Raw genomic sequence first — 25,528 nt, forward strand, 5'->3', positions numbered from 1 at the left:
TAAAGAATCTGAAGTTAAGGGACTTGTCCAGGGTCATACAGGTGGTGTCTAAGGCCAACAGGCTATTGCAATAATCAATTTGAACTCAGATCTTCCTGATTTCAAGTCTTGTGCTCTATCTACTAGGTTGCCCACCTTTCCAAGTGGGCATTTTAAACTCAACAAGTCTTAAACAGAACCCAGTATTTCCCCTGTTCACTCATATTCCTAACTTCCTTCCTTCTTTCTTTAAAAAAAAAAATTTTTTTTAAACCCTTACCTTCCATTTGTGTATTGGCTCCAAGACAGAAGAGGGGTAAGGGCTAGGCAATGGGGGTCAAGTGACTTGCCCAGGGTCACACAGCTGGGAAGTGTCTGAGGCCAGATTTAAACCTAGGACCTCCTGTTTCTAGGCCTGGCTCTCTAACTTCCTTATTTCTGTGCAGGGTACTCAAGTTGATAACCTCAGAGTCATATTTGAATCTTTCTTCTCCTTCATTCCTTACATCCAAATTAATTATCAAGTGTTGTTAATTCTACAATATATCTTATAATGGTTCTCTTCTCTTTATTCACATAGGCACCATCTTAGTTTATCCCCTCTCACCTGGACTGCTACAATAGCCTTTTTTTTTTAATTAAAAAAAATTAAAACCCTTACCTTCTGTTTTAGAATTGATACTAAATATTGGTTCTAAAACAGGAGAATGGTAAGGGCTAAGCCAGTGATGGTGAACCTTTTAGAGGGGTGGGTAATGTAAGAAATGTCCTCAGGTGAGAGAAAGGGGAATAGACTGGCTTCCCTCTGGCTTTCTAGCAATGAACTCTGGTGAACTCTGTGCTTGGGCAATGGCACACATGTCCACAAAGAGGACTCGGAGTGCCCCTTCTGGCATGTGTGTCATAGTTTCACCACAATGGGACTAGGCAATAGGGGTTAAGTAATGTGCCCTGGGTCATACAGCTAGGAAGTGTCTGAGGGAAGATTTGAACCCAGGACCTCCCCTCTCCAGGTATGGCTCTCAATCCATTGGACCACCTAGCTGTCTCTTTAATAGGCTCTTAATTGGTTTCTCTCCCTCAGGACTCTCATTGCCTATTCATCCTTTACCCAGGTGCTAAACTGATACTCTTAAAAATATAAGACTTGACCATGTCACTCCCCTGATCAGAGGCTTCTTATAGTCCATAGGATAATGTAACATTGGAATTTTAACCAATAAAGACTATGAGGCCATTTCTCAGAGAATAACATTGTTTATGAATGGATTTATTAATTTGTTGTTAATTGTTGTTAATGGGTGAATTGTTAATTAATGGGTTTATTAATGCAATTAACAAAGAATGGTTCCTTTTCTCTAGTCTCCCTCCACAAAAAAGAGACAGCGAGTCCTTTCTTTTGCTTAGAAAGGGAGTCATATTCTCTTTCTGATTGGCTTGACAGTTCCACCTTTGGACCTTCCCTGACAGTCCCCATTGGTGGGTATTTCAAAAGAGGAGAAGGACTTAGAGACTTCAACTCCTCACTTATTACTTCATGACAGGAGAGGCAGATCTTTGCCTTATCCTGGAAGATGCCAGCTCCCCAGCCATATTACTGGCCTCACCTTACTTTTAAAATGGGTCAAAATTCATCATGGCTGATAAGCCCTGCCTATAATCCTATTAAGATAATAATGAGAAAAAAAAGAGGGTCTGAACCCAGTTTGATAGCCTGGGGGTAGAAGTGGAAGCCTGGAGGCAGACTGTTTCAGCTTGAATCTGAAGAGGGCTATGGGGAAAATGATTTCACATAAATATCACAATTCAATATTAATGTTCCTCAATACGATGCAGACTCTTTTATTTGCTTTTAAAGCCCTCTAAAACCTAGCTTCAGTGTATCATTGCTCTCTTTTAGACATTCATTTCAGTCAAATATGGTTCCCCATAACATGACATTTTTTTCCTATTCTTTTCTTTGTGCAAATACTTTCCTTCCTCATTTTGACCCCGAGGGATACCTAGCTTCCTTCAAAGTCCAGTGTCATCTCCTTGATGAAATTAATCCTGATTCCCTCCACCCTTACTGACTACTGCTTCTTTAATATATATGGAGAAATACAAATTATTCTGCATTATCTGTGTACATGTTGTTCTCTCTTCTCCCCATAGTCTAAATTTCTTGAGGGCACGGACTATTTCCTTTTGACCCCTCTAGCATGGTATCTGGGGCATAGGAGTCATTTGATAATTGCTTTTTGAATTGACTTCAATAGAACAGTCAAAGGTGGGTAGAAAAGATATATCAGGGTTTTGTTTTTCTTGCTTTTTAAGTGGATAAGCAAGGAAAAAATTCTGAATGGAAAATAAAAACAATTAAAAAATTAAAAAGCCTATTAAAAATAAGTAAGAATTGAATAAAAAAGATAGTGGAAGGAACAATAGAGGGGAAGAGATAGATGAGAGATATATTATAATGATAGGAATAATAGGAGTTGAGTTGGACTGGAGGCAGTTAGAGAGAACACCAAAAATGGAGGATGGAGGACTTGGTGAATGATGACACCATTGATAGAAACAGGGAGGTTAGAAGGAGTATAGACTACTTGAAGAGTGCTATGAAACATCATAATATTTGCGGCAACACTTTCATAGGGAAAATTGCATTGTAAATTTTAAAGTAACAAATATGAAAACAATTCTTTTGGTTACAACTGTATTAGTCAGTAGGATTGAACTGTTCATTGGACAGTCAAAACAGTCATGGAACCCTAGGAAAATTTACTTAAACTTGTTTTCTTAAATCTCCCTTGGTTTTATCTATTATTTAAAAAATATCTCTTGCTTTGGTTGAGCCATGATTTTGCTGTTGGGGATGAAGGGAATGATAAAGATTGTATGTGTGAGGCATCCTGCTAGACACTAAGGATACAAATAAGAAAATTATCTGGGCCTTCCTTTCTCCATAGAATTTATAGTCTAATAACAAGAAGTCATCTAGGAATTTGAGGTTTACAAACAAAGTTTGTGTGAATCAGGTAGATAAAGTAGTTTGTCTACCATTTTATGGGAATTCATTTCAGATCTCCTAACTTTAAGAAATATATACTTACCACAGCATAACACCCTAAACTCTTAAGGAGACCTGGAATGTACACAGATGGTATGACACAGAGTAGAATGTGATGGAGGCAGAAAAGAGACAAAGACAAAGGATTATAGGAGGATAGAGAATGCTTTCATTCTGTGTGTGTGTGTGTGTGTGTGTGTGTGTGTGTGTGTGTGTGTGTGTGTGTATGTCTTGTGTATGTATGCATCATAGCAGAGGTGGCATCTGAGGTGGTTTTTGAAGAGAGAAAAGGATTTAAAAAATTTAAACCCTTACCTTATGTCTTAGAATCAATATTAAGTACCGATTCCAAGGCAGAAGAGCTGTAAGGGTTAGGCAGTTGGGATTAAGTGACTTGCCCAGGGTCACACAGCTAGGAAGTATTTGAGGCCAGATTTGAACCCAAGTCCTCTTGATTCCAGACCTGGCACTCTGTCTATACCTAGCTGTCCTGAAAAGAAGGATTTTGACAGAGATGGGGAGGAATGTGTTCCAGGTGTGGGAGATGATTTGAGGAAATAGCTGTGCCATCCTTGTCCATGTTTTCCCATAAATCCTCCATCAAAGGTCAACCTAACATTGGTAGTATCATCTCTGTGGTTTCATTCATTCATTCATTCATTCATTCATTCATTCATTCATTCATTCATTCATTCATTCATTCATTCATTTATTTGTTTACTTATTTTGCTTTTTGCTGTCTTACAAGGGCACCAATTAGATCCCTTTTTAAATAGGATGGGGAGTGGACCTGCAATTAAATTGATGTGGGGGAACTGTCCAATGAAGAAATGCCTTTTGTCTTCCAGTCTTATAGTATTACCTACAGTCCCAAGAGGCTGTGACTTGCCCAAGTTCACAAAGACAGTATGTATGTATGTTTTTGGGTGGGGGTGGGGGGTGGGGGCAGGGAAACTTGAAATCAGATCTCTCTGGCTCTGTATTTATATCACCTTTTGTTTTTTGTCCTTAGATAAGCCTACAGGCAACAAAAATCAACCAGGCAGTTGATCCTCCACAAAGATTAAAGGATTATAGCCTTAAAACAAAAACAAAAACAACTGTGTGTGTGTATGAAACATGGTTATAGATTCCAGGCCATGTGATTGCATGACTATTTCCCGGACTGGATTAAACAGCAGGTAAGAGAAAGCGAGAAAGCTTGCTTTGGATGGAAGCAGTGTAAGACTTTCTCTCCTAAGACAGGGCTCTCCTCTGGTAGACCTGCAGGATAATTTGTAGCTCTTCCATTCATTTCCCTCTGGAACAGAAAGCAGTGAAGGCAGCAGAAGAGACCTGGTGCCTGAAAATTATCTGGGAGTTTGTGGAGCCTAACATCTGTAGACTGTCTCACCCTGAAAGAATATAAAATAAAAATGACATGCTTGTGTGTGTGTGCATGTGTGTGCGTGTGCACGAGATCACTTTTTTCCTTCCTTCTTTCCTTAGGGGCCACAAAGTTGGCCTATTCTGACCTTGCCAGGTCCTGGCTATAGTTCCAAGGACATCAGTCCTTGTAGCATTCTACAACAATACATCCTAGTGCCGTTAGGGAGCAGAAGGGAGAAGAAGTGGGTAGCTAAGACCAAGTCAGGGAAGAAGACAACACAGCTGAGACCATTTGAGTAGGGCAAGTCTTGTCATATAAGACCAAAGTCCTTAAATTCACAACTAGTAATCAGGCTAAAATACCAATTGTTCTGGGAGAAGTAACATAGGGAAATATAAAGTCCCGATAAGAGATCCTGAGGAGTGCAAGTTTTGATGAAGGACAGGAGTGGGGATCACCATGACAGAAGGAAGGCCAGAAATAGAAAGGGCTTCCCCCTTTTTTGGAGGCACTAATTCACAATTTTGCATATTTAACAATTTTCAGGTATTTGCACAGGAAGTCTTAAAAAAAATTTTTTTTTAAATAGCTGTATAGGATGCCAGCCTGGGGTTAGTTAGAGGGCAGCTTGGGAGTGGAAAGCCACTTAAGACTCTGTCCAGTAGCTTGGCATTATGGAAAATTATAGTGAGGAGGTTTTACTGCTCTAAGAATGACTGCCATGTGAAATAACTATTCTTCAAGTCCAGTATGAGGTCAGTATGGTGTCTATCTTCTTCATGACATCCCAGAATACCATCAGGTACACTATAAGCCTAAGAGAAAATGGGAAGACTGAGGGGGTGAATTTTCTCTTTGTCTCTGTCTCTGTCTCTGTCTCTGTCTCTGTCTCTGTCTCTGTCTCTGTCTCTGTCTCTGTCTCTGTCTGTCTGTCTGTCTGTCTGTCTCTGTCTCTGTCTCTGTCTCTGTCTCTGTCTGTCTGTCTGTCTGTCTCTGTCTCTGTCTCTGTCTCTCTCTCTCTCTCTCTCTCTCTCTCTCTCCTTTACCCCACTCCTCCCCTCACTTTCTTAGCTAAGTTCCCACCAGGCCATCTTGCCTGGGCCCGACATACTTCAAACCCAGATCTGTTCACCTGGCTTACCTCCTGGAGCTGAGCTTCCATGCTGTCTCGTGCACCCGGATGGCAGGGGATAAGGGGGTCCCATGGCCCTCCACTGTGCTGACCGTACTGGGGTAACCGGTGGGACAGGGGAAGCGGCCCAGGGCAGTGTTGTTGGCGTTGTTGATGTTGGCATTGGAACCAGAGGATGAGTAGCTGCTGGGAGTGAATGTGGAATCCACCAGTTTCTCATGGGATGGCGACTCCGTGTCACCTTGGCTGTTACCCGCCTTGTTGATATGCAGTGGGCGCTGGGTGGTGAAGGTCTGGGGGAAGGAGCTTCGACCATCGCTTTGGTAGTAGCTGACATGATTGCCAAACAGGCCACCGGCCCTCTGTAAGCAAGACAGGGTAGGAAGATAATGTTCCCTCAGCTGTCTCCTCCCCCATCTTCGGAGAAATAATCCTCAGTCAGAATCCCAGGAACAGCAAAGTTTTGTCCCCAACAGCCGCTTCTGGGGTTGCATGTGGTAGAAGCTGAAATACTACATAGGAACATGACCTTATCACCTAGTATAGTGCTTGGCATATAGTCAGTGTTAAATAAATGTTTAATGGCTAAAAGATCGACTAACGTGATCACTTAAGAGCAGGAGGAACCTACCCTTTGTGAAATAACATATTGTTATCACAAAATTAAAGTGACAGAAGTTAGAGGTTAACGTCCCAATAATTAAAAAAGTTGTTTAAGGATTTAAAAAAGAAAACCTCTAAAGATGAAGAGGAGTTTCAGACCTGGATTTAAAAAGTATTTCCAGATGGTATGCCTGAATATCAATCAGGTTCTTGGTTGGACCCTGAACCAAGTGATGTGGAGTACAGGTTTTCCCTTCCAAGCTAGATTTCAAGAGGAGGAAAACCAATAGACTCACATGGCTATGAATTATCCTGAAGAAGAATAATCCTGAAAATAAAGACTAACAATCTGTGAGGTCACATTGTTCAGATACAATCTGTCCTTCTTCAGAGAGTTAGAGCAATTCAGCCAATATTCTTTTCCAGTAATCTTTTCTTATCTTGGTGAAATATAAACGTCTTGAAGGCAGGTATTATCTCATTTTTGTCTTTGAATCCCTGGAACTTTGCATAGTGCCTGGTTGTCTGTTGACTGATTACCCTGGTTGGATGAGTGAATGGCTATGCATAAGTCTTTGAAAGTTGCCTTTCAGATACCAGGATGTACAAGAGCCTTGATAGGAGGGCTTTTAAAATTTGGTGTATTCTAAAGGTAGTGAAATTATAGGAAGTCTTGCTAGTATGGTCTTCCACAGAGATCTTTAACCCTAATTCAACTTGCTTTTGATTGAAAAGAAAAGGGAAGGAAGGGAACTGGGGCAAGAGAACATTGTGGCACATAGTACATAGAACATGGAATCTGGACTCAAAATATCTGGGTTTGAAACCCCACTTTGTTGCTTATTGCCTGGGTGACCATGGACAATTCACTTAAATTTTCTGGACCTCATTTTCTTAATGTGTAAGAGGAGGTATTGATTGTCCTTAGAGCTAAAATGTATAATTGTATAAAATGTATAATTGAAGGTCCCTTAGAGATTAAAATGTATAGATCTATTTGTGAGCCTATGAGAGTTGGGGGAAGGAAAGAGAAAGAAGGGAGATGGGAAGATGATGGTGATGAAACAATATCCTACTTAAAATGAAGAAGGTCTTCCTCTATATTCTAGTTCTTACCCTAGCTCCAAGACTGAAGTTGTTGGGAATGAGCCCTGACTCAAATATATTCAGAGAACTCTTCTCTGCTCTAGAGATTCCCATTTGAAAAATCTACCTCCACATGCAGAGGAAGAAAACCATCCCCTGTGTAGGGTACATGCCTCCCAATCCAGGATTTGATTCTTTCCTCCCCCTCCCTCCCACCACTCTAGTTTCTGATAAATGCAGAGTGTTTCCAGTATGTATTGGTGTCAGAGAGGGAGCAGAAGGTGGGTGGAATAGATGAAGAAAAGGGTGGCAAGCAGAATGACAAGATAGCAACACATAGCTTCTTAGGCTTACATAGTTGATTACTTTTCTTGATTTAAAAAAAAATTGTGTATTAGAGATCTGTGCTGGAGGGTCAGGCATCCACCTACCCTAAAGATGTCATCTTCAGAGGCAGCAGAAACAGCTTCCTTCATAGCCTTGTCCAACTCCTCCTCAGCTGTCAGGTCTCCAGAAATGGCCCGTCGAATCTCTGGTCCAATGTCATGCAGTGTACGAAGACCAGCCTAAAATACAGTAAAATTGTGTGGGAACCCCCTTCCTCCATGTCACAGCCTCCCACATCCAAGTTACATCAAACCAGGGGGCTCCCCATTACCTGGGCCCCACACTTGACCAAACCCAATCTGCTACTTCTCTGTTCAGCAGGTGATTTGAGGGTACTTGTTTGTAGAGGGCTTTATCTATTTGTATCTTTTCTTTTATCACTGATCACATTGAAATCTAAGCACCTAGTATAGTGTAGGTGCTTCACTGAGATTAAATGATCTGCTCTGGACTCTAGTACAACTACACAACCAGAAGACACGTGGAGGAGAGAAAGCCCTCTTTCCCCAAGTCTGGCTTAGGCTAGCTATTGACAGTTCCTTATAGTGTATAGTGAAGTGTCTCTAAAAGTGACATGGGCATAGCCATTTCAACGTTGGGAGATCCCACATCCTGGGATGAATATGGTTCCTTCCAGTGCATTCAGAGGGTGAGAGTAGGGAGGCATGTAAACTTTAAGAGGATTTGTAGATTAAAGGGAAGCTTTCAGAGGCTTTGGAAACCTTTGATGGCTTTCCTCTGTAGGGTGACCTTCAACCCACAGACAACAGGATTATTTTTAATAAGTAAGAAGAGTGAAGATGAGGAAGAGACCAAATCTAATGGGTGTGTAGATTCTTTCCTTAGGCACAGAGGCTCTTAACTTTGGAATCCCACTTGGGATCCATGGTTAGATTTCAAGAGTCCATGAACTGGAATGGGAGATAAAATCTCATTTTAATTTTTATTAGCCTCTATCTAAAAGTTAGCATTTCCTTCAATTATAAATGAAAAAATCCCTACATTATTCAGGGTAGGCGTCCATAGGCTTTTCTCCCCAGACTGCCGAAGAGGCCTTTGACACATAAAAAGCTCTAGCTTCTCACCTGAAGTGACAGTGCATTCCTTTGGGAGGGCTTGCCCACTAGCCCTTGCTCTTTGCGTTTCTTAAATTTTCGGAAATACTCTTGGATCAGGAAGGTAGCATAAAACTTCCCAACGGTCACCTCATCATCTTAGAATGTTATATAGTGCCAGGGGATGAAGAGAGGAAACAAAGTTAGTGTAACAAGCAAAGATATTTTCCATCAATAATTCCTTAAGAATTCTCATTACGTTCTAGAACTCCTAGATAGCTGAAAGGGACCTCAGTATAAATCCCTCATTTTAAATATGATAAAATTGAAGCCCATGGAAGGTAAGTGAGTAGCCCAAGGAAACACTTTGGGGTGTTCAAGAAGGGAATAAAAGGAAGGGAAAAACAGAAGCCTAGAACTGGCTGCCTCTTCTCCCTCTTCTGAGCTTAGATTCTATTTTCTAACTGGAAAGCATGAATTTTCCTACCATTAAATGGAAACAACATCTTCCAAAGTTATCAGCAGCCTTATTTCAATCAATACACACTTTAACACACCTGTTATATATAGACTCTGTGCTAGGTGCTGGGAATACAAAGACAAAAGTGAAATGGTGGTGACACAAATAAGTGAATACTGCTATATATGTAACATAAACACACATGTACATATATTGCACATGCATGTTTATGTACATATACTTAGAATACATATATAATATATACAAATATATATACATACACACGCACATATATAATATAGGAAATAGCACTTGAACTGAACCTGGAAGGAATCTAAGGAATTGCACAGGGAAGAAATATATTTTTGATCTGCAGGACAGATTATGCAAAGGCTTGGAGAGGAGAGATGAAATATAAATAGAACAATAAATAGGGCAGATTAGCTGAGACTGTGTAAAGGGGAATAATAACCATTAAGCTTACTAAAGTAGACTGGAACCATGTTGTGGAAGGTTTTAGATGTCAAACAGGGGAGTTTTTATTTTATTCTTGGCCAATAGGGAATCCACTGAGCTTCTTAAGAAGCAGAGTGATTAGTACAGATTTATGCTTTTGGTCTTCCACTTTGCTGGCTGTGTGGAAGACAGGCAATGTGAGGGACTGAAGGCTAGAAGAATAATTGGGTGATTGTTGCAATAGTCCTTGTGGAAGAAGAGAGCCTGACTTAGGGTGGTGCCTGACTGAATGGAAAGAAGACAAATGTGACATATTGTGGATAAAGACTTTTTTGACTGATTAGATAGATAGATATGAGATGTGAGGGAGAGGGAAGAGATGAATGATTCTGAGGTTGCAAACCAGAGCACCCAGAAGAATAATGTTGCCATCAACAAAAACAAGGAATTTAGAAACAGGGAAGGATTTGGGGGAGATGGTGGTAGTGCTGGGGAATTCATTTTGTTTTGGACGTGTCTCAACATGATGAGATGAGATGCCTATGGGATATCTAGTTTGAAATCTCTAGTTGGTGATACGGGGTTGGAATTCAGAAGAGAGACTAAGGCTAGCTGCCTTCTTATGGAAAGCCATAGTCAGATCCTCCCAGCTATTAGTGCCCTTTCCATCGGAAATTATTGTGTATTTATTTGTCTATGGTTTGTATTAATATGTTTGCATACTTGCTGTTTCCCCTACTAGATGTAATCACCTTAAGGGCAGGGGCTGTTTAAATTTTGTTTTCATATCTCCAGTATCTAGATGTGCTTGGCACATGATAGGCATTTGATAAATTCTTCTTGGATAAACGAATCAAGTCCCTACACACCTAAGATCAGATACAATGGAACTATTTCCTATTGTTCCTATTTTCCTATTCTTACATTCCTATATGCACCCCCCCCCCCAGCTCCTAAAAGAAAAACTCAGGCAGCTTTCCTTCCTTAAGTAAGCTCTGTCTCCCCACCCCCACCCCAAGAGACTGGGCAAAGGAGTAGTTTTCAGGCTAAATCTGGTCAGGTCTGGATGATCTTTCTTGCTTCCCTACTTTCCTACAAGCAAAACTCAGATACTGAAGTGATGGTATCTTTGATCTGCTACAGTCTCAAGGGAACACAATTCTCACTCCCCCCAAAAGGAAGCCATTCAGAATTCTGCCCAGGTTAGTCTAGGATAAATGCAGTATAAATGAAGTATTCTGGCCAAAATAATAATTGAAGGAGCTTATTTTTTCAGGGTCATGCTTCCCTAGAAGATTACCAGAAGTTTGTCCAATTTTCAATGGGAGAGTAGTTACTTTCTGAGCTTTTATTAGAGTTCAGCTTGTTCCCTCTGCCTAGCATCTTGGTATCAAGGAAATTTGCTTGGACTGCTCCACAGAGGTGCATTATTTTGGTCTTAAAAAAAAAATTTTTTTTTAAACCCTTACCTTTCGTCTTGGAGTCAATACTGTGTATGGACTGCCTCTAGGCCTAGCTCTCAATCCACTGAGATAACCAGCTGCCCCCTATTTTGGTCTTTTTGAGAGGACTTTCAAGCCCTTCAAAAAGGATCTGGAGACACTTCCCTTCCCTTATGATTCCCCATGTCCATTGGATTCAAGACCAACCATTTAAGCACTTTCTTCTTGGGGCTCCAGGAACACCACAGAAAAATGGGTACCTAGGAAGAAAAATCCCTGCAGCCTAGGAAGGGAGAATGTGGGGGCTTTCAGGAGAGAACTCACCACCTGCTGGGGGTACCACTTGGTCTAGTAGCTTCATGCTTGTTCGTTTCCAGATTTTTTTGATAATTGCTCGCAATTCTTCATTGGCTTGTTCCAGATTCCCTGAAAGAAGAAGGATCAATAAAACATTGTTGGACATAGGGGAAGGCCAGCCTAAATCATAGAGTCAACCCATGGAATGGTGGCCACCGGTTTTCATTGAAAATACCTCTAGTAGCATTCTAACATGTCACACATACATCTCTTTCTTTTCCTTTCTCTTCTTTTTCCCCCACAATTTTCATCCACCAATACACACAGACATAAACACACACAACTACCACTACCACTACCACTGCAACCACTACTATTACCACTGACACTACTACTACTACTACTACTACTACTACTACTACTGTTACTACTACTACTACTACTACTACGACTATGACTACTACTACGACTACGACTACTACTACTTTTCCTTTAAGGGGTATAATATTTCAGAGGGGGAAAAACACTGATCTTAGAGGCAGAAGACCAAGTTTGAGTCCTAGCTTCAACACTAGCTCTGTGATTCTAAGTCACTTTCCCTGTCTATTTCCATCTGAGACATGAAGATATTACTAAATATCTATCTCAAATGAATTTTTTAAAGAAATAATTTGTAAACTTTAAAGCCCTATTTGAATTATATTATTTCTACTTCTTCATTTATTTTCCTTAACCCCCACCCCCAACCTCAAGGCCAATCAGGGTAACTCAATGATATGACTTATTAGCTCTGTAGGTTGCACTTATGAGTAAAGAGATTGCTGTTTGCTGTCCTAGATGGTAAGAACTATAGGTAGCCTTGACAATGGTTATTCACGCGATATCTTCTGTGATCCAGTGACTGATCTCTTTACTGTTCCTTGTACCAAATACTCCATCTCCTGACTCAGGATATTTTCACTGGCTGTCCCTCATGCCTTTTCCTCCTCATATCCAGGTCTAGGCTCCCAGTTAAAACCCTACCTCCTATAAGAAACCTTTCTGGATCCCCCTTCATACTAGTGTTTTCACTGTTAATTATTTCCAGTTTATCCTAATATAGCTTATTTGTATATAGTTGTTTACATGTTGTCTCCACTGGTAGATTATGAACTCTTGAAAGCAGAGACTGTCTTTTGTCTCTTCCTTTTGTGCCTGACACATAGTAGGCACTTACTGAATATGTATTGGCTCTGGTGAAGAATCCAAATGGGAGAGCAATAAATGGTATTCATTATACTGACTCTCAAAACAAAAATGGAGGGAGCTAATTTTTAGGACCATATTTCCCTAGAAGGTAAACTGGAGTTTGCTCAACTTATAATGGGAGAAATGCTGTGGATTCTTTTTAGATCCCAGTGGACCATTAGTACTCATTTTTCTGCAAACTAGAAGTAGATGTTCCATGTGTAGTATTTTTGTGTCTGAGAGAGCCTAAAGATCTTCTCTGTGGGAAGATGACATTATCTAATAATAGTAGTAATAATGTATATTATTACCTCCATAGTACAGCCATTTCAACCAACCCTGGGATATATAGGCTGTGGAAGTTAATTACCCCAATATGACAAATGAGGAAACTGAGGCTCAGAGATGTTAAGAGGCTTATTCAAAGTCATATAGTCAATTAAGAATTATTAACATATAATGTATTGTGTTCTGGTGATAAAAAGACAAAAATTAAGTAGTCACTATCCTCACAGAGTTTATATCCCATCAAGTGAGGAAACACATATAGGGGACAAAGTTAAGATGACTGAGAGAGAGGATGTATTTTTACCTATCTCACTTAGCACCCCCTCTTTGCTATAACCTAGAAAATATGCCAGACCAAATTCTGATTGGGAAAACTAAGAAAATGTCAGTGAGTTGTTTTTTTCTAGCCTAGGATAGTTTAGGAAACCAGAGAGCGAGGGTTTTGGACACTGGGGTAGGGGCTAGCCATAGGGGACATTCCCAGGCACAGTTAGGAGGCTGAGATGGCTGGGGAATAAAGAGATGCCAGGGGTCCTCTAAATGGTGCTGATAGCAGGAATGAATGCCATATGGCAATTCTGGTGCCCATTTCCCAGATGCAGGTCACTATTCCAGGGAAAAGAGGAATGGTCCCAAGCAAGCCAGGTTCTCACTCAGTATGGAGTAAGGAGTAAGTTTCAAAAACTTAGCTCTAAGCCTAAGAGCAAAGCAGGGGCTCAATTCTAACCTTTTAGGTCCATACATAAGTCTGCAGTGGAATGAACTTCCTATTTGGCTAACAGTGACTGAGTCCTGTAGCAATCTATCAAAATATAACAATATCCAACCCAACATTTCTAAATATGGGTCAAAATCTTATAGAGCTCAGAATAGGAAGTCAATGAACAGACCTTTCTTTGGATCACACCACTTTGGAAGCTCCAAAAAACTTGCAGATCCCCAGACTGATTGGTAAAAGCAGCAGAAGGACATAAAAAGATAGAAACTCAGGCCAGATATCTTCTCCAAAAGTGAGCAAAGCCCAACACTAACATAAAGCCCATTGTCAAAAAATAGACTGGAAGAATGAGCAAACAAAGAACTTGACCATAAAAATCTACTGTGGTGACAAAAAAGCTTGACACAAACATAGGAAAAGACAAACATCTAAGCAAAGCCTCAAAGAAAAGAAAAATGCAGATGGAATACAAACCCAACAAGGATTCCTACAAGAGTTAAAGAATTTTTTAAAAAGCAAAAAAAAAAAAATTAAAATGACAAAAAAGAGTTGAGGAAGAGAAAAGATACCAAATAAAATTATATAAAAAAAGGATTAATTGCTTGGTAAAAATAATATATACCTTACTGAAGAAAATTAAAATTGGTTAAATGGAAGCTAATGATTTCAGAAGTCATCAAGAAATAATATAACAAATGTTACTAAAAAATGGAAGAAATGTGGAATAACTCATAGGAAAAATAAATGACTTAGAAAATAGGCCAAAGAGAGATAATTTAAGGACTACTGGACTACCTGAAAGTATGAACAAAAAAAGAGACTAGATATATTTCAAGAAATCTCAAAAGAAAATTGCCCAGATCTCTTAGAACCAGAGGGCAAACTTGAAATCGAAAGAATCCACTAGATATTTCTTGAAAGAAATCCCCAAATAAAAATTTCCAGGAATATTATTGCCAAAATCCAGAGCTCTTAGATCAAGGAGAAAATACAGCAAGTAGCCAGAAAGAAATAATACAAGTACCATGTACCCACAGTCAGGATCATATAAAATTTAATAGTCACTACTATAAAGGAATGGAAATCATGGAGTGTGATATTGCAGAGGGCAATGAATCTAGGATTAAAATCAAGAATAACCTATTCAGAAAAATTGAGTATAATCCTACAGGGGAAAATGAATATTTAATAAAATAGAGGGCTTTCTAGTATTACTTATAAAAAAGATCAGAGCTAATCATAAAATCTGACATTTAAACATGGGCCTCAAGAGAAGCATAAAAAGGTAAATGTGAATGAGGAATTATAAGACATTCCACAAAGATACACTGTTTATAGTATATGTACAAATGAGCACAGATTTGTATGGATTGATACAAAGTTAAATGGGTAGAAACCGGGAGAATAAGTTATAGAGGATAACGACAGTTTAAAAACCTGGGATCCTACTTGTCATGATACACAAATGATGTGAATACAATTATAAAATGTTTGTGCAAATAAAGAAAATGTAAAGAAAGAAATACTAACTGCTCGTGGGTAGGCTGAATCAATGCAATAAAAATGGAAATACTATCTAAATAAGTTTACTTATTTAGTATCATACCAATCAGATGACTAAAGAATTACTTTATAGAGCTAGGAAAAATGAAAAAAAATCATCTGGAGGAATAAAAAATCAAGAATATTAAGGGAATCAATAAAAAAATAGAAAGGGGGCTTAGCAATACCAGATCTCAAACTATTCTATAAAGCTGTTAATTATCAAAACAATTTGTTACTGGGTAAGAAATAGAAAGGTTGATCAGTGGAAGAGATTAGGTACACAACATATAGAAGTAAATGAACATAGTAAACTAGTGTAAAGATTCCAGCTATTGGTATAAAAACTCACTACTTGACAAAAACTGGGAAGAACTGGAAAGTATTTTGGCAGAAACTGCGTAGAACCAACATCTCGCACTATGTACCAAGATAAGCTCAAAATGGGTATCTGATTTAGACACACAGGGTGATATTATAAGGAAATTAGTAAAGAAATTTCCTATCAGATCTATGTAGAGAGAAGAGTTTATGACCAGACAAGAGAGAGGGAAGATTCACAGGAAATAATATGGATAATATGTTACATGAATTAAGAATTATTTTTTATAACTAATAATAAGCTAAAATTAGGAGGGAGGGAAGCAGGAATATGGGAAAAAATCTTTGAAGCAAGTTTCTCTGATAAAGACCTCATTTAGGAAACTCAACCAACTTTATAAGAAAAGGAGTCATTCTCTAATTGATAAATGGTCAAAGGATATGAAGAGGTAGTTTTCAGAGGGAAAAAAATCAAAACTATCAAAAAAAAGTCATATGAAAAAATATTCTGTATTACCAACAATTAGAGAAATAAAAATGAAGACAACTCTGAGGTATCAATTCATAGCCATCAGATTTTTTACGATGATACAAAAGTAAATGACAAATACTGGATAAGGTATGGGAAAATAAGACTAATATAGTGTTGAGGGAGATGTGAATTTGGCCAACCATTCTGGAAAACAGTTTGGAATTATTACACACAAAGCTACTAAAGGTGCATACATTTTGACACAGTGATGCTGCTATTAGGACTGTAGCCCAAAGAGATTAAAGAGGAAAAGGATCAATAAATACAAAAATATTTATAGCAAATGTTTTTGTAGTGCAAAGAATTGGAATCTGAGGCGATGCCCATCATTTGAAGAATGGATCAGTAAATTATGGTATATAAATGCAGTGGAATATTATTATGCTATAAGTAATGATGAAGTTAATTTCAGAAAACCTGAAGAAGACTTGCATAAATTGATGCAAAGTGAAGTGAGTAGAAGCAGGAGAACAATTTATCAGGTAACAGCAATATTGTGAAGATAATCAGCTCTGAAAGATTTAGTAACTTGATCAACAGTGAACCACAGTTCCAAAAGACTCATGATGAGGCATGTTATTTAGAGAACTAACTGATGGACTCAGATGGAAACATCCTTTCTATTTCTTTTTTTTCTTGGAACATGGCTAATGTAGAAATTTGTTTTGAATGACTATATTTATTTTTCTTGCCTTCTAACTAGATGGGGCAGGTAAGGGAAAGGTAGAGAACTTGGAACGGAAAAAGGAAATGCACTTGTCTCAAAATTCTTCTGCATCAGGCTTTTCCTGGTCCCTTCAGCTGTTTGAATTACTCTTCCTTTTATATTACTTTCATTCAACTCTCTCTATATCTTATATGTGCCCATATACATGTTTCTCCCATTAGTATGCATACTTCTTGATAGCAGAGACTGGGTTTTTGTGTTTTTTGTTTGGTCTTTCTTTGTAACCTCATTGCTTAGTAGGGCACCTGAAACATAGTATGTTCTTTTTTCCCCCTACATAGAATTCTCCTAATAAATACTTTTGGACTAACTCATTAAATAAAGACATATATGGCTTGTTTTTCAGTTTCAGAGCTGGAAGGGATAGATAAGACATTGGATGATAGAGTCAGGATTAATCTAATAAGACAAAGTGAAAAAAGAAAAATGTAAAGTCTTATTTCGTCCTTCAATATTTTCAGTTGTGACCAACTCTTTGTGACCCTATTTGGGGTTTTCTTGGCAAAGATACAGGAGTGGTTTGCCATTTCCTTCCCCAACTTTTTTTTACAGATGAGGAAACAAAGGTAAATATGGCATAGGGTCATAGAGGAAGTTAATCTCTGAAGGCAGATTTGAATTCATGAAGAGGAATCTTCCTGACTCCAGGCCTGGTGCTCTCCCAGCTGCCCATAAGCTTAGGTTAAAAAAATTGCCTTCACAAATACAAGCTATAAAAACCTTATTATTGTATTTCTCTAATTAAGAGTGATTTAGGACATTCTTTCATATGATTATTGATAGCTTCAATTTCTTCAACTGAAAACTGTTTATTCAGATCTTTTGACTATTTTTCAACTGAGCAATGGTTTGTATTCTTATAAATTTGACTTTATTCTCTCTATATTTGAGAAATGAGACCTTTATCAGAGAAATTTGTTAAGTAGTGCCCCCTCCCCACCTTGTTTTCCTTCTAATCTTGGATACATTGGTTTTGTTTGTATAAAACATTTTAAATGTAATATAATCTAAATTATTTATTTTACATCTTGTAATGTTCTCTCTCTTATTTGGTTATAAATTCTTCCCTTCTCCATAGATGTGACAAATGTTCCCCTAATTTCCTTATAGTATCATTCTTTATATCTAAATCACATATTCATTTTGACTTTATCTTAGGTGTGAGATATTGGTATAATCCTAGTTTCTGCCATATTGTTTTCCAGTTTTCCCAACAATTTTTTGTCAAATAGTGAGTTCTTATCCTCAAAGCTGGGATCTTTGGGCTTATCAACAGTAGATTACTAAGGTCATTTACCCTTAATTTATTCCATTGATCCATCTTTCTATTTCTTAGCCAGTACCAGATTTGTTTAGATGGTTACTGCTTTATAGTATAATTTGAGGTAATTGTAGACCACCTTTCTTTACAATTTCTTCATTAATTCCTTTGATATTCTTGAGCTTTTGTTCTTCCAGATGTGAATTTCATTATTATTATTATAAAATAGTTTTTGGTAGTTTGATTGGTATGACATTGAATAAAAAATTAATTCATATTGAATTATCATTTTTATAATGATAGCTCAGCCTACACATGAGCAATTAATATTTTTCCATTTGTTTAGATTTAATTTTATATGTGTGAAAAATCCTTTGTAATTGTGTTCATATAATTCCTGTGTTTGTCTTGACAAATAGATTCCCAAGTATTTTATATTGTCTAGATTATTTTAAATGGAATTTCTCTCTCTCTTGCTGCAGGACTTTGTCGGTAATATATAAAAATTATAATGATTTATGTGGATTTTATTTTGCATTCTGCAATTTTACTAAAATTATCAAATTTCAATTAGTTTTTTAATTGATTCTCTAGGATTCTCCAAGTATACCATCACATCATCCACAAAGAGTCATAGTTTAGTTTTCTCATTGTATACTTTAACTCCTTCAATTCCTTTTTCTTCTCTTATTGGAAAAGCTAGCTGTTCTAGGACAATATTAAGTAATAGTGGTGATAAAGGGCATCCTTGGATATCTTATCTTGGATGTTATTGGGAAGGCTTCTAACTTATCCTCATTGCAGATGATACTTGCTGATGATTTTAGCTAGATACTGCTTATTATTTTAAGTAAAGATCCATTTATTCTAGTGTTTTTAATAGTAATTAGTATATTTTATTGAAGGCTGTTTCTGCATCTATTCAGATAGTGATGTGATTTCTTTTAGTTTGGTGACTGATAAGGTCAATTTTAATGATAATTTCCCTAATAGTAAGTCAGCCTTGTATCTTGGTATAAATCCTACCTTGTCATAGTGAATAACCCTTGTGATATATTGTTGTAGTTTCCTTGCTTGTATTTTAATTGAGATTTTTGCATTGACATTCATTAAGGAAATTGATCTGTAATTTTCTTTCTTTATTTTTGGTCTTCCTGGCTTATATATCAGTTCTAGATTTGTGTCATAAGAAGAATTTGGTAGAACTTCTCCTTTGTCTATTTTGCCAAATAGTTTATATAGTTTTGGGATTAATTGCTTTCTAAATGTTTGATAAAATACATTTGTGAGTCTACCTGGCCCTGGGGATATTTTCTTAGGGAGTTCATTGATAGTTTGTTCAATTTTTTTTTGAGATGGGATTAAGTATTCTACTTCCTTTTAAATTAATCCAGGCAGTTTATATTTTTGTAAATATTTATCCTTTTCACCTAGACAGCAGCTTTTCTTAAAAAGAACTAGAGATTTCAGTGAAAAATCATTATCAATTGACATTGTGATAAAATAGTCAAAAAATTGATGTGATCTTGGGTTTGCATTGAGAGCTATAACTCCCAGAGGTCCATTGTACCAGAACTGGATCTGGTCAGACCATAAAATGGGGCACCAAATATGGGCCCCATATTTAGGGAGAGTATTAGTAAGCTGGAGGACATCAAAGGGAGAGCAGTTGTGATGATGAGAGACTTTGAGTTCATACCAGATGAGAATCTGTGGAAAAAGCTGGAGATGTTTAGGCTGGAAGAAAGAAGACTCAGGGGGACATATTAGTTTGCTGGACTTGTTCTCTTTGGTTTCAGAGGACAGAACCAGGAGCAATGAGGCAAAGTTAGGCTTAGTATAACGAAAATCTTCTTAGCAATGAGAACTATCTAAATTGGAATGGATAGCCCTGGAAAGTAGTGAGTTGCTCCTCTTTAGAAGTCTTTAACCAAAGACTACTGACTTTGTTGAATAGGGTATAGAAGAAATTACTTTTTCAGATGCAGGGTGTACCAAATGGCCTCTGATTTCCATTCCAACTCTGAAATCTGGCTCTGTGGCCATATCAGAGATAATGGGTCTGTGATAGTTCTTGGAAAACAACTGGGAGAGTAAGTTCAGAAGATCTCCTTTACCTTCAACCTAGTATAACCTATATTGGGCTTAAATGATATGGATTAAGTAATGATTTATTTAGTTTTTCAGAGTTTCATGAATTTGTTGTTGTAGGACCTCCTGGACTAAAGGGTATGGCTTTATTTCAGTAATATCTTAGTCTGTTCTTGGGATCCATCTGGTCCAAACTTTCCTCTAGGATCTAAACCAGTATTAATTTGAGAGCCTAAAGATCCTTAGGCACAAAATAAATAGTCAGGGATGCCATGTGGACCCACACAAAGTTCATCTTATATGGTAAAAGATATTTATTTGTAGCAGCTTCTCATATAGCATGGCTTAATACTGCTTCAACCCAGGGACTCCACTTTCCCTCCTCCTTTGCTGAAGCTTTCTAGCAGATGACCCTGGTAGAAGATAAATTTAATGCCCCCAAACCAAAACAAAATCAAAACCCTATCTCATCTCTGTTTCTGTCTTGGTGCAAACAATTCATCCTAGTGGCCAATGCAGACCACATTACCATCTTCTGATTGGTCACACTACACTTCTCTATGCTCTAGCCCTTTGGAAACTTCTCTTGCAAGCTGACTGATATCAGTCTGGGAGAAGGAACTGCTCATGAAGCCACATCTGAAGTATGGATGGACCAGTGCAAAAGGGCATGAAGTCTGATCAGTGATCATTATAACTGTACAAACTTAGAACACCTTTAGACTACCTACCAACTCAATAAATACCCTCTTTGGTGTACCCTTTCCCAGTACAAGTGCCCATAGGGCAAATTCAAGATGTCTGTGAGCCCTGCTGAATACTGGGGAGAGTTTAGGGAGAAAGTGTTTGCTTTGGGTGGCTGGACAGAGGGGTGGGGCATGCAAAAAATGTTCTCAGGAGTTGGGAAGAGGAGGGATGAAGCTACTCCCTGAGTGCAGGCTCTGCACGAGTGCCACATTTTTGCCAATGCTGCCACTGGGCATGAGATTTCAGTATATTTAAGTTTGCTAACAACTCTCCTTCATTTCAATCCATTAAAACCAAAATCTGGGGGCAGCTAGGTGACTCAGTGGATAGAGAGCCAGGCCTAGAGATGGGAGGTCCTGAGTTCAAATCTGGTCTCAGATATTTTCTAGCAGTGTGGAATTGGTCAAGCCACTTAACTTCCATTGCTTAGCCCTTATCTCTCTCCTGCCTTGGAACTGATACTTAGTATTGATTCTAAAACAGAAAGTAAGAGTTGAAGAAAAACAGACAAACCCCCCTAAATCTGAATATATGATGGATAAATCACCTCAACAGGTTCTCTCGTAGACTATAAACTTTCCAAACATATTTCAGCCATAGCTATTAGAGAAAATTTATGGGCACTGGTGGAAAGCCTACCTTTAGGCCTAATTGTTCTCCAAATAGCCATGATGTCCACACCTAAGGAAGAATTGGTCTCAGCTGGGCTACTGCAATTTCACTTGCTCTTTAAGTTGACCTTAGTGAGGACATTGAGATAGTGATCTGTCTCTGCCATGAAAGGACAGAGACTAGGCATTGTGCAAGATCTTAAACAACCAATGGCTTCTGGTACTGCAATTAGGACATGACATCAGCCAGTATGCCTGTCAGTTAATCAATTAATCAGAATTAACTTAGCACTTAATATGTACCAAGCACTGTGCTAGGGATACAAGTAAAAAAAAACAACAACTGGATGACTTTTTCTCTCAAAGGGCTTATGTCCTGACACCTATGTTCAGGCCAAGGGTATAGTGGTCAGAACAATAGGTTTGTTGCAAAATCTGCCATTTCCCTTACTGCCTCTGGGAATGAGTAAAATTTGAAATCACAACTTACTTGTCTTTATCCCATGGGATATTTTGTCATCTTGGTGCTAATAGACTCCATTTCTGCTTCTTAAAGATCTTATAGATTCCTTTGAATTTTTTATTCTCTGTTTGGCAAAATAGTCTTTTTGTTCCTCAACTTTGGGATCTTAGCATTTGGGAGATTCTGTGGCACGAACTCAGCCTAGTTTTTTTTAGTATATATTTTTTTAATATCATCCTTCCAACTTGAACTCTGACTCCTTAGCCCTAGCCAAGGATAGAACTCTTCACTCTACCCCTTGTTCCACTCTGAGGATTGCCCAATTTTCCATGCACAGGTGATAGGATTCTTGGAATTCTCTCTAGCTTCTCTCAAGTTTTGGCACTAAGTTCTGGGTGCTGATTTTCCCAATTCTTCTCTTCTGACTGGTTTAGTCTTCCTGCACACCATACTTCTAAAGCGTTCCCAATTTGGGCCTGGTTTCTAGTTTTCTTAGCACTTGGTTTACTGTCTTTCTCTCACTGATATCTTTGATTCATCATCAGCTTTCAGGTAGCTTCATCCAGCCCCTCTTCAACCACTTATTCCCTTCCTTCCTGACATATATTGATTAGGCTTCACTACTTGGATAGGGTTGGATTAGAGTCTCTCTAAGTTCCCTTCCAGCTTTTAAAAAAACCAGAAGTTTTATTGACACAGCATCACATGATGCTAAGAAGCAGGAAAGAACCTTAGAGGTCTTTTGTCCAACCACTTCATTTTAAAGGTGAGAAAACTATGGTTCAGAAAAGTTAAGAAATTGCCCATTGTCAAAGAGCCTGTTAGTGCCATAACAGAACTAGAATTCAGATCTCCTGCTTCCTTGTTTACTCCCTTTTCTCCAAGCCACAGCAGCTACCTTTACCAGTGGTTGTGGATAAACTATTTTGTAACTAGGCAATTTACAAATTCTTCAACTGTCTAGATCTCTTATTTTCTTAAACACAAGTTATGTGGTATCTGGTACACATCAAGTCATCACCAAATGTTTATTGCTGACAATAACATATGATGGAATGTTATAGTTTCTCCCAAGCCATTTACTTACCTTGAACCCCCTGGCTAATCCCCTTTACCAAAAGGCCTTTTGTTTTCTAGAATAATTCATCACTGGCTGGTCCATGCATGTGCTTATGGAATGAGGCCAATATACTTCTCTTTTAAGATCATTTTAGGACACACCACTTCATATTAACTCATCCAGGTCCTCCCCTACAGGGTACCAGAAATACTTCTGGGTTTTGCTGTAAGGTCCAGAGCCTGAAAGCAACCAGCCTGCCACACCAGGGGGGTAGGGAGACTTTGAATAATCAGGAAATAATGATCCATGAGACTTTGGATCAGAATTTAAAAAAGATATCGAATATCAGCTATATAATTGCAATAGCTTTGCTAAGAATGGAAAGGAGGTGGCAGCTGGAGAGCCAGGCCTAGAGGTGGGAGGTCCTATGTTCAAATGTGGCCTCAGATACCTCCCAGCTGTGTGACCCTGGGCAAGTCACTTAACCCCCATTGCCTACCTCCTACCACTCTTCTGCCTTGGAGGCAAAACACATTATCAATTCTAAGAGAGAAGGTAAGGATTAAAAAAAAGAATAGAAAGGAAATAGTTTACAGATCAGTAAATTTCTTTTTAGGTTCAGTTGGTAAATCTTCTGTTTATGGATGTAGTTTATGGTTTACTTCTGAATTCTAGGGAGAGATCTATAAGCTTACACTCAGAGTACTCACCTAGTTTCAATGTATTGATATAAAAACAAAGGCTACATGGAGCAGACATCCTTCTGTAAATCTGGATGCCAGATTCATCCTGTCCCTCTTTTATACCCCAGCATACCTTTATTGCTAGTGTCTAACCAAGAGTGTGGTGGGGCATTGGAAGGTAGATATTCCGCCATTCTCTAGAATAAGCAGAGTGCAATTTTAAAATGCATTTGTCCAGAGTAAGAAAGCCTTATGAACCTATGATTGCATGATTGAGAAGTAACTTGGGTGAGAATGCACTACAGGTTTAGTACAATTTCTTTGATATTTAGTGATGTATACCCATGGAATCAGGCTATTTCTGTCCACATTTCTCATCCATTTCCTATGAAGCAGAAGACCTATAAGAATCCACTATTTGACAAAAATGGCTGGAAAACAGTATGGGAAAAATTAGGTTTTGATCAACAACTCATACCCTATACCAAGATATCAAAATGAGTAAATGGCTTAAATACACAGAGGGAAATTATAAGTAAATTGGGTGCACATAGAATAGTATACCTCTCAGATCTATGGGGAAGGAAAGAATTTAAAACCAAGAAAGATATAGAGAACATTACAAGATGTAAAATGAATAATTTTGATTATGTTAAATTAAGAAGTTTTTGTACAAAACCATAATTAGAAAGGAAGCAACAAATTGGGAAAATTTTTTATAACAAAATTCTCTGACAAAGGTCTAATTTCTCATATTTATAAGGAACTAAGTCAAATGTATAAGAAATCAAGCCACTCCCCAATTGACAAATGGTCAAGAGACCTGAATAGACAGTTTTCAGATGAAGAAATCAAAACTATCAATAATCACATGAAAAAGTGTTCTAAATCCCTCCTTATTAGAGAAATGCAAATCAAAACAATTTTGAGGTACCACTTCACATCTAGCAGATTAGCCAATATGATGGTAAAGGAAAATAATAAATGTTAGAGGGATGTGGCAAAATTGGGACACTAATACATTGCTGGTAGAGTTGTGAATTGATCTAACCACTCTTGAAGGCAATTTGGAACTATGCCCAAAGGGCTTTAAAAGAATGCATACCCTTTTATCCAGCAATACCACAACTAGATTTGTACCCCAAAGAGATAATAAATAACTGTTGCACAAAAATATTTATAGTCATACTCTTTGTGGAGGCAAAAAATTGGAAAATGAGGGGGTGTCCCTTGATTAGGGAATGGCTGAACAAATTGTCATATGTGATGGTGATGGAATGCTATTGTGTTATAAGGAATGATAAACTGGAGGATTTCTCTATATGAATTGGAAACGATTCCATGAACTGATGTGGAGTGAAATGAGCAGAACCAGGATAACATTGTACACAGAAACTGAAACATTGTGTAATGATCAAATGTAATCAACTTTGCTACTAATAGCAATGCAAAGATCCAGGACAATCCTGAGGGACTTATGAGAAAGATGCTATTCACATCTAGAGAAAGAACTGTGGGAGTAGAAATGCAGAAGAAAACATGTGATTTATCACTTGTTTATATGGGTATATGATTTGGGGTTCTGGTCTTAAAATATTGCTCTGTTACAAAAATGAATAATATGGAAATAGTCATCAAGTATAAAACATGTATAACCCAGAGCAATTGCTTGTCAGCTCCAGGAGGGGAGGGAAGAGCGGAGGGTGAGAAAATGAATTATGTAACCATGGAAAAATATATTTAAAAAAAAAGAAAGTCTCTGGAGAAGGGTATGACAAGACTAGTTTACCTTCTGTTTTAATCCTCAAGGCTGTCCTGACCAGGGCAAATAAGGTGGCATTGAACATAACAGTCCCATCACTGTTCAGAGGCATATTCATGGATACCAGACGCTGTGGAGAAAAGAAAGGAAAGACTAAGCGTTTAGCCCTTTTATCCT

At 38.1% G+C, this 25,528-nt stretch overlaps 1 protein-coding gene across 12 annotated transcripts in view; it reads right to left on the reverse strand.

The window, feature by feature from the left end:
* Positions 1-25,528, reverse strand: part of CACNA1C (calcium voltage-gated channel subunit alpha1 C) — a 997,067-nt gene that overhangs the window by 17,624 nt on the left and 953,915 nt on the right. For all 12 annotated transcript variants that reach the window (XM_056800748.1, XM_056800749.1, XM_056800750.1 and 9 more), the window contains 5 exons: positions 25,379-25,481; positions 11,346-11,447; positions 8,694-8,821; positions 7,653-7,787; positions 5,542-5,894 (listed from right to left, as the gene is read on the reverse strand). In XM_056800748.1, the coding sequence (XP_056656726.1) occupies positions 5,542-5,894; positions 7,653-7,787; positions 8,694-8,821; positions 11,346-11,447; positions 25,379-25,481 (821 nt within the window). The remainder of the gene's footprint in view (positions 1-5,541; positions 5,895-7,652; positions 7,788-8,693; positions 8,822-11,345; positions 11,448-25,378; positions 25,482-25,528) is intronic.

Source organism: Monodelphis domestica, chromosome 5, assembly GCF_027887165.1.
Source record: "Monodelphis domestica isolate mMonDom1 chromosome 5, mMonDom1.pri, whole genome shotgun sequence".
Classification (NCBI taxonomy): domain Eukaryota; kingdom Metazoa; phylum Chordata; class Mammalia; order Didelphimorphia; family Didelphidae; genus Monodelphis; species Monodelphis domestica.